Raw genomic sequence first — 13,755 nt, 5'->3', positions numbered from 1 at the left:
AGATGGGGCGGGGCCTAGACCCTGCTGGGGTGGGGGGCGGGGCTTGGGCCCGGGGGCGGAGCCATAGAGGATTAACCGTTTTTAGACTTTTTAACTTTTTTTTAATTAAAATAATTAAAAAGGAAACGTGCAAGACGTTTTTATTGGGGGGGCGGGGCCCGGCCGCCTGGGTGGTCTGGGGGGGCGGGGCCGGGCGCGGACGCCCGGGGGCAGGGGCCGGCACCACGTGGCCCCGAACAATGGGCCGGGAGGGGCGGGGCCGCGGCGCCTTTAAGGCTCCCGCTCGCTGTGACGTCAGCATCGTGACGTGTCGCCGTGGCTCCACCCCGTCCCCCAGCTCTGCAGACGCAGCCATGGAGGAGGTGAGCGCGGGGACCGGCGGGGGGCGGGAGCCCGGGGGGCCCGAGGCAGGCGGGCGGGGCGGGGCGGGGCGGGGCAGGGGGGGGCGCCGGTGGCCGCGGGCGGGGGGGGGCCCAGGCGTCCGGGCGGGGCGGCCGCGGCGGGGCTGGTGGCTGACCCGCCCCCGCCCCCAGGAGCAGCCGCCGGAGACGGTGGAGGCCGCCGCAGACGCAGGGGACGCAGGTGAGATGGGGGGGCGCAGCCCCCCACTCCGACTCCGACTCCTCCTCCCGCCCCCAGCCCCTCCTCCCGCTCATCTCCCGCCCCCCCCAGGGCAGCCCCGCACGGGCCAGGCCCCCCCGCCAGAGCCCTCCGCGCTCCCCTGCCCTGCGGAGGCGGGGGCCGGCGGGGACGAGGCGGCACCGAGGACCCAGGCGTCCGGGAGCAACAAGGAGCCGGACGCTGAGAGCAGCCCTGCAGCCGGCGCCAGCCCCGGGGGCAGGGGGCTGCCAGGTGAGGGCTGCGGGGAGGGGCCCCGGCAGGGTGGGCGCGGGAAGGGGGCTAACTCCCGGGGACGCCTGGGGCCCGGGCCCGTTCTCACTCCCCTCCCCCCGCTAGGCCACGCTGCCAAGACGCTGCCGTCGCCGCCGGCGGGGCCCGGGGGCACCCCGAGCCGGGCCAAGATGTCACTGACGGGGGCGGGGAAGTCGCCCCCCTCGGTGCAGAGCTTGGCCATGCGGCTGCTGAGCCTGCCGGGTGCTGGCCCCGCCCCTTGCCCCACCCCCAACATGGGCCCCGCCCCCGCTGAGGCCCCACCTCTGGCACCCCCAAGCCCGGAGCCCAAGCCCAAGGTGCACCGGGCCCGCAAGACCATGGCCAAGCCCGGCAACGGTCAGGTGAGTGCCAAGGCGCCTGGGGTCCCTCCAGGGGTGGGGGTCCCCTGGGTTCCTTCCCTAGCCTGTTCTTTGTGGCAGGGGGTGTCCCGGATGCCGGGGCTTTTCCCAGGAGTTCTTCAGTGGGATGGGACACGCGCATCTGGGACCCCTGTCCCCAGTTGTGGGATGCATCTGGCTGCGGGTGGGGGGCCAGGGCTGGCAGAAGTTGGGGGGTGCTGTGGGTGCCCCGGATGCCTGGGCCCCAGCCTGCTGCCCCCGCCACCAGGTGCCGGAGAAGCGTGTGTCTGAGATGCTGCACTTCCGTGTCTCCGACGATCTCCGTAGCATCGAAGAGCCAGGTATCCGGGCTGCGGGTCAGGAATGAGGGGTACTAGTGGGGCTGGGGGGGGGGGCTGCAGGTTGGGAGTGAGGGGTACTAATGGGGCTGCGGGTTGGGAGTGAGGGACACCACGAGAGTGGCTGCCCCCTCCCTCACATCTGTACCGCACCCAGAACCCGCCAAGCGCCGGAAACTGGACTACGGCCCTGAATCCCTGCACAAGCGCCTGCCGTCCACCCTGCCCCGTGCCAGCACTGAGGTACCTGCCCCCATGTGCCCGGGTCCCCTGTCCCCAGGCGCCTGGTTGCCTTTCCTTCCCCTGCATCCCGGACGCCTGGGTTACCTACTCCTGACCCCACCTCTGCAATGCCTGGATCCTTTTTCCCATCTCCCTATCCCTGGATGACCAGGTTCCTTTTTCCCTTCTCTCCTCTTAAACACCTGGGTTTCCTTCTCCTGACACCCCCCCTGCACCTGGGTTCCCTACCTGGGAGCCCTCCCTCCTGGGCACCTGGGCCCCCATCCAGCTGGGAGCCTGGGTCGAGCTCTGACCCCCCCCCGCCCATTGCTCCCCAGATCACGGTGACAGAGGAGATGGCGGCGCGGCCGTTGGGGCCAGCGAGTGAGGATCGGGGCCCCGATGAGTGGGAGGCTGAGGTGGGAGCCGACTTCAGCCTCTTCTACGACAGCTACTCAGTGGATGGGCACAATGACTCGGACAGCAAGGTGGGGGCGCGGGGGCTGGGCTGGGTGGAACAGGCTGGCTCTGTGGGGGCAACAGGACTGGGTGTAACAGAGACGGGAGCTGTTGATGGCTCTGGGGGACACCTGGGTTCACCATGCTGGGCCCCACCCGCAGTCAGAGGCCGATGGGGCTGGGGAGCAGTTGAGCGAAGAGGAGGAGGAAGAGGAAGAGGAGGACGAGGAAGAGGAGGAGGAGGAAGACGACGAGGACGACGACGATGAGGATGAAGAGTCCGGGAACACCTCAGATAGGGTGAGGCCCTGGTGGGGTCGGAGGTCACCGGGGGGGAGCTGTGTACTCCAGGGCTGAGGTTGGATGGGGTCAGAGATGGGGAGGAGGGGCCTGGGGAGCGGGCTCAAGGGCTTCGATTGCGTGTAGATAGATATGGGGTCAGCAGTCAGGCTTGGACTTGGCAAAGGTCAGGGCTCAGAGTCTGGGGGTGCCTGGCCTGTGAGGGTGGGAGTCAGAGGCTTACCATGGGAGCTTGGGTGTGCAGGGGTCCGAGGTCGGAGGCCACAGCTGAGGGTTTGCTTTGTGGAGTGGACTTCAGGGGAGAGCCTGGCTGGGGTCAGAGGGCACAGGTCAGGATGGGACAGGCACTGGGGGTGGGGGAACTTCAGGGATTATGAGAGGGCCTGGGGGCTGTGGGTTGGCAGTGAGGGGCTTGGGGAGGGCAGGGGGCTGCGGGCTGGGAGTGAGGGGCACCGGCAGGGCTGGGGGGTTGCCTCCCACCTCACCCGAGCTGCCCCCCTGCCCCCCAGAGCGCATCAAGCACCAAGCGGAAGGCGCGGAAGCGCTGGAAGAGCGACAGCCCCTGGGTGAAGCCATCACGCAAACGCAAGCGCAAGGACCCCCGGCCCAAGGACCCCCGAGGTGGGGGTGGGGAGCCAGAAGGGCGGTGGGGAGGATTCTGGGTGCTCTGGGGAATGTCAGGAGGGGACCGGGGAGGGGGGGGATCCTAGGGGGGTTCTGGGTGTAGTGCCCCTGGCAGGGGATTGGGGGGGGGGGGTCTGAGGATGGGAAGGTCAGATGCTGGGGGACCCCCATGGACTCTAATATCCCTCACCCCCGCTCAGGTGTGAACGGGGGGCCGGCGCCAGGCCAGGGCGACTACACAGAGCTGCCCCTCGGCTGCCTGGAGCTGCCCAGTGAAGGAGCCCTGTCCCCGCCACATGCAGGTGAGGCCCACCCCCATACCTCCCCCTTTCTGCTGCAGACCTACAGCCTCCCACAGAGAAGGTAGCAGCATCGGGACCTTCGTGATCTACCCCCCTCCTCCTTGCCCCGCAGCTTCGCCCCCTCACCCACGCTCTTGCTTTGTGTGGCTCTTCTCCCTTTGTCACCACTTTTCTCTGGCCCTGCCCCCAGGGGTGTCAAACGAGACGAGCTCGCTGGAGACGGAGCGCTGCGAGGAGCTGCCCCTCTGCTCCTGCCGCATGGAGGCCCCCAAGATCGAGCGTCTTGGCCCGGCTGCCCGCGCCCACTGCATGGCTACTGAGAGCGTGGACGGGCAGGTGAGACCCTGCCCCACCACGTGCCCCTGGAGCCAGGCCAGGCGAAGCAGGGGGTGGGGCAGTGAGGAGAAGGGAGGGCAGGAGGATGAGTGATGTGGGAGGGGCTGAGGGTGGGGTTATGGAGATGTGCTGGAGGGGGCGGAGGTTTGGGCGGGGTTAGGGATGTGCAGGTTGAGCTAGTGGGGGTGGAGCCAGGGGGTGGGAGTGTGGCTGGGTGCTGGAGGTGTGGGATATGCAAATGAGGTGGGAAGGAGGCTGATGGGGTGGGTCTGGTGGGGCTGCGCAGATGCGGGGGAAGTGGGCTGCAGCGAGTGGATTGAGGTGGGGCTATGCAGATGAGGTGTGGGGGTGGATCTGTGGGCAGGGCTATGCAGATGAGCCCCGGCAGGGGCAGGTCAGTGGAGTTGTGAACATGACCATGGGGCGAGGCTATGCAGATGAAGGTTCAAGGTGGTGTGGACACGGGCAGGGAGTCTGCCCTTGCTTAGATCCTGGAAGAGGTATGGGTATGCATATGAGAGTGGGACTATGTTAAGGAGGCACCCAATGAAGGGGGCACCCCTGGTGGATGAGGGGGTGTGGCTACTGGGTAGGGGTAGGGCAGGGGCCAGCCAGAGTTGTGGTCTGGGGCTGTGGGCAGAAGACTGGGGGGGACAGCCTTGCTGGTGCAGAGGTGGGGAGGATCCCAGGTGTCTAGGCTGATCCCTCCCCACCCTGCCCCCAGTTGAGCGGCTGCAACAGCAGCATCCTGAAGCGTGAGACAATGCGGCCATCCAGCCGCGTGCCCCTGATGGTCCTGTGCGAGACCCACCGTGCCCGCATGGTCAAGCACCACTGTTGCCCTGGCTGTGGCTACTTCTGCACTGCCGTGAGTGTGGGGTGGGCAGGGGACTGTGGGTGGGGACTGAGGGGCACCAGGGGAGCTGCAGGTCAGGAGTGAGGGGCCAGGCTGAATCCTACCCCCGCCCCCAGGGCACGTTCCTGGAGTGCCACCCCGACTTCCGCATCACCCACCGCTTCCACAAGAGCTGCGTCTCCACCCTCAACGGCCTCGTCTTCTGCCCCCACTGTGGCGAGGATGCTTCCGAGGCCCAGGAGATCACCATTGCCCGGGCTGACACCTCCACGCCTGCCCCTGCACCCCGGCCCCCTGGCCACGAGCCCCCCCGCGCTGACTCCACCCAACCCAGGTACACCCTGCAGCTGGGCTGAGGGGCGGGAGTGAAGGGCGCTGGCAGGGCAGGAGGCTGTGGGTTGGGGGTGGGGGGCACCGGCAGGGCGGGGGCGCTAATGAGATGAGTGAGGGGAGTTCTGAGCTGGGGGGCAGGAGTCTTACGTGGGGTTTAATGGTAGGAGCCCTCTCTCTGACTGACTCCGCCCCCTGTGGCCTGACTCCGCCCTGTGTTGTTCTGGCAGCGCACGGATGCGGGGCCAGGGCGAGGGGCGGGCGGCGCCCCCAGACCCACGGGCCGACGCCATTGACAGCTCGGGGGGCCCAGTGCTGCCCCTGCCCTCAGGTGCCGCCCTCTCAGCCCTGGGCCTGGCCCCAGGGCTCGGACGTGAACAGCTGGAGAAGGCCCTAGTCGTGCAGGAGTCCGAGAGGTGAGTGCCCACCCGCTTCCTGCCAGGCCCTGCCCCTGGTATGAAAAGAGAGGAGTAGGTAGGAGTAGGTCTTGGGGAAGCATATGTGTGTGATATAAATCTCTTCCTCTCTCTATATATATATCTATATCAAGAGAGAGGCTGCACCCTGATGTGGGGGGAGGGGCGTATATCTGCCCAACCCCTTATGGGTTGGGTGGTGCATAGGCTCTGCCTTTGCCTGGTGAGGCTCTGCCCCTTGAATGGGGGTGTCTAGGCCCTGCCCCTCAGCACCTCCTGGTGGAGCAGGTCCTGCTCGTTTCTCCCCCACCCCCAACTTGTCTGTCCGTCCGGACCAGGCACTGACCTCGTCCCCCTTCCCTGTCTGTCTGGCAGGCGCAAGAAGCTGCGTTTCCACCCACGCCAGCTCTACCTCTCGGTGAAGCAGGGGGAGCTGCAGAAGGTTGTGCTCATGCTGCGTGAGTGTTCGGGCAGGTGCAGGGCTGGGAGGGTCGCCCTGTGGTCCTGGGGGCTCATCGTCAGGGGGCTCCTGCCTGGTGTGGGCAGCTGGGGTATGGATCCCCCATTCCAGGGGGTGGCTTCAGGGGAGGGACAGTGACTCCCTGTTCTAGGCTTGTCTGACCTGCCCCTCCCCCTCCCCCTCCCCCTCCTTTTAGTGGACAACCTGGACCCCAACTTCCAGACTGACCAGCAGAGCAAGCGCACCCCGCTGCATGCCGCTGCCCAGAAGGGCTTCCTGGAGATCTGTCACGTGCTGCTCCAGGTGGGGGTGGGGCCTGGTCTGGGGGCAAGATTCGGTTCTGGGGACCAGAGCTGAGCATGGAGGGGCTGGTGCGGGGGCTGGCAGGCTATGTGGAGGAAGAAATGGGTGGGGCTTGGTTATGTGAGCGGGGCCGAGGAATAGGGGAAGCAAGGGGTGGGTCCTGTGTGGGGTTAGCTGATTGAGGGGGTGGGGCCTTTATGCTATGCCAGTAGGGTGGGGCCTATGGCACCTAGAGGCGGGGTCTAGGGGGCTAGAGTGATGAAGGGGAGGAGCCTGGCTGCCATGAGAGGGGCTGGGAGTGGGGAAGGAGCTGGGCTTTAACCCCGTCCTCCCTGGGGCAGGCGGGCGCCAACATCAATGCGGTGGACAAGACGCGTCGGACACCGCTGATGGAGGCTGTGGCCAACAACCACGTGGAGGCCGCACGCTACATGGTGCGCCGCGGCGGCTGCGTCTACAGCAAGGTCAGGGATGTCCAGTGCCCCTTTGGTGGGCAGGACTTGGATGTGGGGCAGGGAGAAATAGTCCCGGGGTTGAGGGGAGGCAGATCACCACACACCTGGATCACGCACGTGCACGGGGAAGTGGTTCCCTATGTAGGGCAGGTGGCGGAAGGCAGAGTATGGAGCTTAATGGCGAGCAGGTGGAGGGATGCAGGGAGAGCATAAGCAGCAGAAAGTCTTTTAGGGGAGGACATGGAGCGCAGAAAATAACTCTTTGGCAGAGGGATGCGTGTGGGAGTTCAGGGTGGGGTTGGTGGAAGAACATGTGGGCTTCAGTGATGTGGGGGGTGTTGGTGGCAGGATACCTGAGGGGGCATGGAGAGTTCACGGAGGAGGGGGGCAGTAGAACATGGGGTTCAGTGAGGGGGGGGCTGGTGAAGGGGATTGGGGGCAATTGGCAGAGGGATACATGGGGCCAGTGGGGCGGGTTGGAAGAGGGATATTTGGAATGGGGCTGGCGGAGGAATATGTTTGGAGTCAGGCTTAAGGACTGGGTAGTGAAGGGGTGCGTGGGGTCACTGGAGGGGTTGGTAGGGGGTGATGAAATATGGGGTCAGTGAGGCGGGCTGGCAGAGGGATGTACGGAGAGTAATGGGGCTACAGTGAAGGGGGTTAGTGGAGGGATACATTGGGTGTGGAGGCGGGATACATGGCGTTGGTGGGGGGGTATGCAGAGGGATACATGGAAGGTGATGGGGTTTCAGTGGGAGAGGGCGGGCACGGAGACGTGGGTGACAGGGCTGTGGCACAGTTGGACCCGTGGAGCTGGGCTTACTTGAGGGTTGGCAGAGGGATTTGTGGGGCGAGTGCTGATCTGCGTGGGTGGAAGGACGCATTAAATAGGACCCCCCCCCCCCCCCCCCCCCCCAGGAAGAAGACGGCTCCACCTGCCTGCACCATGCAGCCAAGAACGGCAACCTGGAGATGGTCGACCTACTGCTTTCCACTGGCCAGGTCGACGTCAATGCTCAGGTGGGACCCCAGCGCCTGGGGTGGGGGGCATGGGGCGGGGGATAGGAGGCAGCTTGCTGACCCACTGACTGACTCCCCAGGACAACGGCGGCTGGACCCCTATCATCTGGGCGGCCGAGCACAAGCACATCGATGTCATCCGCATGCTGCTGACCCGCGGTGCCGACGTCACCCTCACAGACAACGTGAGCCCCCGGGCCGCTCACGTTGCTGCCCCTTTGTCTGTGTGGCACCCTGGGCAATCCTTGTACTGGCTGCTTTCGGGGTCCCCTGCACTGGGAGTCTGGGTGTCCCCATTATGCTTGGGATCTGGGTCTCCTGTGCTGGGGGTTTCAGGGTCCCCTGGCTCCTGCCTTTTATTAGGAGTTTAGGTTCCCCCCCGCATAAGGGTGTTGGGTGTCCCCTATGCTCCTGGGTGCTGGGGCTTTGGGGGTCCCCCATGCTTGGGGTTTTGGGATACACTGCTCCTCTGTAGGGGGACTGGGATGCCCTATGCTGGAGCGTTGAGGGTTCCTTTGAGCTCCTGGACTTAGGGGAACCCCAAACACTCTGCTCTTGGATTGGGGCGGGGCGCTCTTCTGTAGGGGTTTCTGGGTGTTGTGCTCCTGGATTTGGGTGTTCAGTGCCCCTAAGATGGGCATTTCAGGGTCTCCCAGTGCTGGGATTTTGGGGCACCTTTGTGCTCCTGCATTAGGGAGCTTGAGACTTGGGTATCAGGGGTTCCTGTGGTTGGAGGATTTAGGGTCCCCTATGCTGAAGGTTTTGGGGTCCCCTGGATTTGGCAGCTCAGGGAACCTGAGCAGCAGAGTTCAGGGTTTTTCTGCTCCTGTTTTGGGGGGTTCAGGTCCCCCCAGGTGGGGGATCTTGGAGTCCCACTTGTGCTGGGATTTTAAGGGGGCCTTGTTCCTGGATTTGGGGGTTCAGTGTCCTGAGCTGGGAGGTTTGGGATCCCCCTGATCCTAGATTTGCGGGTTCATTATCTTAGCTGGTGATTTGGGGGTGCCACCATACCAGGTCCCTTTTCTCCTGTGTGTAGGGGTCCAGATGCCACATGCAGGAGGTTTCAGGGTCACGCCAAGTTGGGGGAGTTCTGACTTCGGGTGTTCAGGCCTCCTGGTGACCCTGTCATATCCCCTTCCCGCTGTAGGAGGAGAACATCTGCCTGCACTGGGCCTCGTTCACGGGCAGTGCTGCCATCGCTGAGGTGCTGCTCAATGCCCGCTGTGACCTGCACGCAGTCAACTGCCACGGCGACACGCCACTGCATATTGCAGCCCGTGAGAGCTACCGCGACTGCGTCACGTGAGTGATGCATGTGTGGGGACACTGGGGCTGGGAGGGGTCATGAGGGACACTGCTTTATGTGGGCTTTTGTGAGACCTAGCATGGTTGCATTACACAAGTATTGCGCGTGTGTGGGGACGCAGGGTGAAGGAGGAGATGCGTATGCAGGGATATGGGGGTGGGAGGGAGACACTACTGCATGTGGGTGCTTGTGAGAGCAACCACAGTTGTGTTACACAAGTATCACATGTGGGGGGGACACGTGTACAGGGACAGGAGGATGGGAGGGGCACTGCTGCACATAAGCATGTGTGAGAGCTTCGTTACACAAGTAACACGTGTGTGTGTGGACACAGCACACGTGTGCTGGGAGATGGGGGGTGGTAAGGAACATGTCACTGCCACTGCTCTTGAGACTTTCTCCTGTGAGCAACACATGCATTTGGGGAGTGTGTGTGGGGGGACATGGGGATTTGAAGGATGTCTGGGTTCATTTCCTGCTGGCAGTCCAGATGCCTGGCTTCAATCCTGGTTTGGGATGGGTGGGTGCTAGGGGCCCCTATGCCTGGGTTCTCTGGGAAGGGAGTTAGGGTCTGGGAGCGGGAGGGGGATGGATGGGAGCCTGGATGTCTGGAGTCTTTGTGGGGGGAGTGGGAGCTGGGGAGTGATAGCAGGTGGCATAGGGAGCCCAGATACCTGGGCTCCTTTCATGCTGGGACCCTAGATGCCTGGATTCAATCCCAATTTGGGGTGAGGGGATGTTGGGAGCCCAAATGCCTGGGTGCTCTAGGGTGGAGCAGAGCCTGGGGGATGTCAGGGGTCGGGGGCTGGGAGCCCTGCTGTCTGGGTTCTGCAGCAGGGCAGGGGGCCCGGGTGCCTGGGTCCCTGCCCTGACCTGACCCCTGCCCTGTCCTGTCCTGCCCTCCAGGCTGTTCCTGTCACGGGGGGCCGACACAGAGCTGCGCAACAAGGAGGGCGACTCCCCGCTGGACCTGACGTTGGAGCACTCGGATGTGTGGGTGGCATTGCAGCTCAATCGCAAGATCCGCCAGGGGGCGGCCTCGCGTGGCCTGCGCACTGAACGCATCATCAGCAGGTGGATGGGGCAGCAGGGGGTAGGGCAAGGGAAGGGAAGAGGGTGGAGCCTGGACATAGCATCATCAGCAAATGGGTGGGTATGGGGCCAGGACCCAGGTGCCGGCGTTCCACAGGTGCAGGCATGTGGGGTGCACAGATGCATCACATATGTGCTTCTGTGCGTGTGAGCATGTGTGGCCCAGACACCTGGGTCCCTGGCACGAGCACAGCTGGGTTACTTGGGTTCCTTCTGTGGGCGTGTGTATGCTGGACACTTGAGTCCTGTGTGTGTCGGTGCCTGGACACCTGGGTCGTGTGTGTGTGTGTGTGTGTGTGTGTGTGTGTGTGTGGGTGTGTGTGTGTGTGGGTGGGTGGCCTGGATGTCTAGGTCCTGTGCCTGTGTACATGTATGTGGCCAGGGTCGTATGTGTGTGGCCCAGCTACCTGGGTCCTCTGTCTTCGTGTGTGGGCGTATGTGCATGGCCTGGATGTCTAGGTCCTTCCTGTGTCTTGGTGCGTGTGCATGTGTGGCCTGGATGCCTGGGTCCTGTGTATGTGTGAGAAACCCAGACACCTAAGTTGGGGTGGGGGGAGCGGGGTCCCAGAAGCCTAGGTCACTCTTGTGCTGGGAGCCCTTGTATGCCTGGGCCCCTCACACACCCCCACCCCATGCGGCGGCAGGGACGTGGCGCGGGGCTACGAGAACGTGCCAATCCCGTGTGTGAATGCGGTGGACGACGAGCCCTGCCCCAGCGACTACAAGTACATCGCTGAGAACTGTGAGACCTCGGCCATGAGCATCGACCGCAACATCACCCACCTCCAGGTGCCAGGGGGTCCCTGGGTCACCTGCCCTGTAGGGAGGGGGTGAAGATATCTGCCCCTTCGGGGTGCCTATGGGGGCCAGCACCTCCCTGCTGTAGATGGGGGGAGGGGGTGTGTGTGCTTGAATACCCCTGTTGCACTGCTCACCAGGCCTTCACTGCACCCCCCAGCATCCTACAGTATCCTGCTCCTACCCCAAGAGGAGCAGCTGTAGGGCTTCCCAGGCTCTGAAGGGGCAGGGGGGCTAGAAGGGCATCCCTTTCTCCCTGGGGCTGTAGGGTGGGGGCCTGACCTTGACCCCTGCTGCCCCCCCGAGGGAGGGACCCAGGCGTCCGGGGCCGGCTGACCTGCATCTGTCTGCCCGTGCCCAGCACTGCACCTGCCAGGACGACTGCTCCTCCAGCAACTGCCTCTGTGGCCAGCTCAGCATCCGCTGCTGGTACGACAAGGTGAGCCCCACCCCCAGTCCCTGGGGAGTGGATGCATTATCAAGGGTGAGGAGTGTAGTGGTGGGGGGAGAATACCAGTAATGGGGGCTGCAGGTTGAGAGTTGGGGGGGGGGGCACTGCAGGGTGTGGGAGGGGGCAGGGCCTGGGATGACTTGACCCACCCCCCACCCCCAGGACGGGCGGTTGCTGCAGGAGTTCAACAAGATCGAGCCACCGCTGATCTTTGAGTGCAACCAAGCCTGCGCCTGCTGGAGGACCTGCAAGAACCGCGTGGTGCAGAGCGGCATCCGGTTGGGACCCGGCATCTGGGAATAGCCAAGGGGCGGGTGGGGGGAGAGCTTCAGTGAGGTTGGGGGACCCAGGCATGTGGGGATGGTGGAGGGGGTGGGTGTCAGCGAGGCTGGGAGCCCCAGGTGTCTGGGGATGGGGGTGCCGGTGAGGCTGGGTGTCGGAGCAGTGGCACTGACCCCGTCTCCCTGCAGGGTGCGGCTCCAGCTCTACCGCACAGCCAAGATGGGTTGGGGGGTGCGGGCACTGCAGGCCATCCCGCAAGGCACCTTCATCTGCGAGTGAGTCCTGGGGGCCCGATCCGGGCCTGATCTTGGCAGGGTGGGGGGCATGGTGTTCCTCCTGATATGCAGCCCCCCCCCCCACAAAACCCCATGGCTGCCGGTCCTGACCCAAGGCCTCAAAAGCCCCACCAGTGCCCCTCCCAACCTGCAGTCCCCTGCCCCCACCACAGCTCTCCCTTGTAAGCGTTTGTGGGGAGGGGGGGGAATTCCTTGGGAGTTTCCCACAATGCACCTGTGCTGTCTCACCCCCTTGGCAGATATGTGGGGGAGCTGATCTCGGATGCGGAGGCCGATGTGCGGGAGGATGACTCCTACCTGTTCGACCTGGATAATAAGGTGGGGGTGGCGGGCCGGGATGCCTGGGCTCTTGGGGGGGGCTAGGAGCCCAGCACCTGGGTTCCCTGCAGGATGGGAGTCACGGCTGGGGGTGGAAGTGGGGGGGGGGGGGGGGGGCGCTGAGTCCCAGTGCCCTGTCTGTCTCTCCGCCAGGATGGCGAGGTCTACTGCATTGATGCGCGCTACTACGGCAACGTGAGCCGGTTCATCAACCACCTGTGTGACCCCAACATCATCCCCGTGCGCGTGTTCATGCTGCACCAGGACCTGCGCTTCCCCCGCATCGCCTTCTTCAGCAGCCGCCACATCCGAGCCGGCGAGGAGCTGGGGTGCGTCATGCTGGGGGCAGGGCTGGGGTCCAGGCTAGGGGGCTGGGTGGGGGCATGGAGCAAGGGGGCGGGGTCAGCTATGGGGGCTGCTCCACCCAGCTAGGCTGGTGGGTAGGGGCAGGTGCTGTGGGCGGAGCTAGGATGGGGGTGGGTCTACAGGGGAGCCCTGGGCAGAGCTAGGATGAGTGGGTGGAGCCAGGGGGCATGGGCAGGATTAGGAATTGGGGGCTTGGCTTGAGTAGGTGGAGCGAGGGGCCGATGGGTGGAGGCTTTTGTGGGCACCAGGCTCTGGGGGTGAGGCGCCGGCTGACCCCAGCCCCTGGCCCAGGTTCGACTACGGGGACCGGTTCTGGGACATCAAGAGCAAGTACTTCACGTGCCAGTGCGGGTCGGAGAAGTGCAAGCACTCGGCTGAGGCGCTGGCGCTGGAGCAGAGCCGCCTGGCACGCCTCGATGCCCCCCATGACCTGCTGCCCGACCTGCCCGCCCTGCCCCTGCCTGCGCCCTGAGCCCTCGTGCACCGGGGTGCTTCCCTTCATTCCTCATACGCCGGAGGCCCTCCTCTGCGCTCGCGCCTGCTGGGAGACGGGGCTGCCCTGGCGCTTGTGCGAGGCCTTGGGGCTGGGGGAGTTATCCTGGCCCCTGGTGCAACCGTCTCGTGCAAACGGGGGCGACCTTGTGCCTGGGCGCTGGTCCCTGATCCCTTGTGCGATGCCTTAGGGGAGGGGGAGTTCCCCCGGCCCCTTGCCCCACGGCCTCGTGCAAGGAGACGAGGGTGGCCGTTATGGAGGACAGTATTCTCCGTCCTCTGTTGATACAAACCTGGACGCCTTTCTGTCCTCTCTTCCTTCTCTTCAAGAGAAAAATAAGGCATGGGGTTTTGTACCGGCAGAGGATAGAGTAGCAGAAACCGACTGTCCCTTACACCGGCCCCCCGGGAGGAGACCCTTCCCCGTCTGCCCGTTAGAGCCTTAACCCCCCCCTTTTGTTGCCACAAAGGAACCAATAAACTTTGCTTTGATACAAACTCCCTGGCCTGAGCCTGGCTTCTTCCTCCTCTTTTATTTTCCCTGGGGGGGGGGGGGTAGGACTCCTGAGGCGGGGGGCGGGTCCTGCATGCCTGGGTTCTTTATTGGGGGGGGCAGGACCCCTGGGTGCCAGGAGGGCTGTGCAGGGCACCTGGGTTCTTCCTTTTGGGTGGGGGTTGGGGTTGGCAGGAGCCCTGGCCCG

General features: G+C 64.7%; 1 protein-coding gene across 3 annotated transcripts; it reads left to right on the top strand.

The window, feature by feature from the left end:
- The first annotated feature begins 229 nt into the window (after window positions 1-229).
- Window positions 230-13,547, top strand: EHMT2 (euchromatic histone lysine methyltransferase 2). Of its 3 annotated transcripts, none has more exons than XM_090028153.1 (28): window positions 230-362; window positions 534-582; window positions 673-852; window positions 958-1,235; window positions 1,501-1,573; window positions 1,728-1,813; window positions 2,131-2,280; window positions 2,414-2,551; window positions 3,061-3,172; window positions 3,376-3,477; window positions 3,668-3,813; window positions 4,538-4,681; window positions 4,786-5,003; window positions 5,230-5,415; window positions 5,791-5,873; window positions 6,072-6,178; window positions 6,520-6,642; window positions 7,552-7,653; window positions 7,734-7,838; window positions 8,801-8,955; window positions 9,866-10,033; window positions 10,696-10,840; window positions 11,118-11,288; window positions 11,463-11,578; window positions 11,771-11,857; window positions 12,118-12,196; window positions 12,350-12,525; window positions 12,854-13,547. In XM_090028153.1, the coding sequence occupies exons 1-28, from the start codon at window positions 240-242 to the stop codon at window positions 13,032-13,034; spliced, it is 3,783 nt and encodes a 1,260-aa protein (XP_089884279.1). In that variant the 5' UTR covers window positions 230-239; the 3' UTR covers window positions 13,035-13,547. The 3 variants fall into 3 exon arrangements, with proteins under 3 accessions (XP_089884279.1, XP_089884281.1, XP_089884280.1); XM_090028154.1 differs by having other exon boundaries at window positions 263-362; window positions 11,211-11,288; XM_090028155.1 differs by lacking the exons at window positions 11,463-11,578; window positions 11,771-11,857; window positions 12,118-12,196; window positions 12,350-12,525; window positions 12,854-13,547 and having other exon boundaries at window positions 11,156-11,289.
- Window positions 13,548-13,755: the final 208 nt, after the last annotated feature.

Source organism: Crocodylus siamensis, chromosome 15 (genome assembly GCF_052110815.1).
Source record: "Crocodylus siamensis isolate JL-2025a chromosome 15, ASM5211081v1, whole genome shotgun sequence".
In the NCBI taxonomy this organism is placed as follows: Eukaryota; Metazoa; Chordata; order Crocodylia; family Crocodylidae; genus Crocodylus; species Crocodylus siamensis.
Note: the sequence above shows the minus strand (reverse complement) of the source record. Positions and strands in the feature narration are given on the sequence as shown.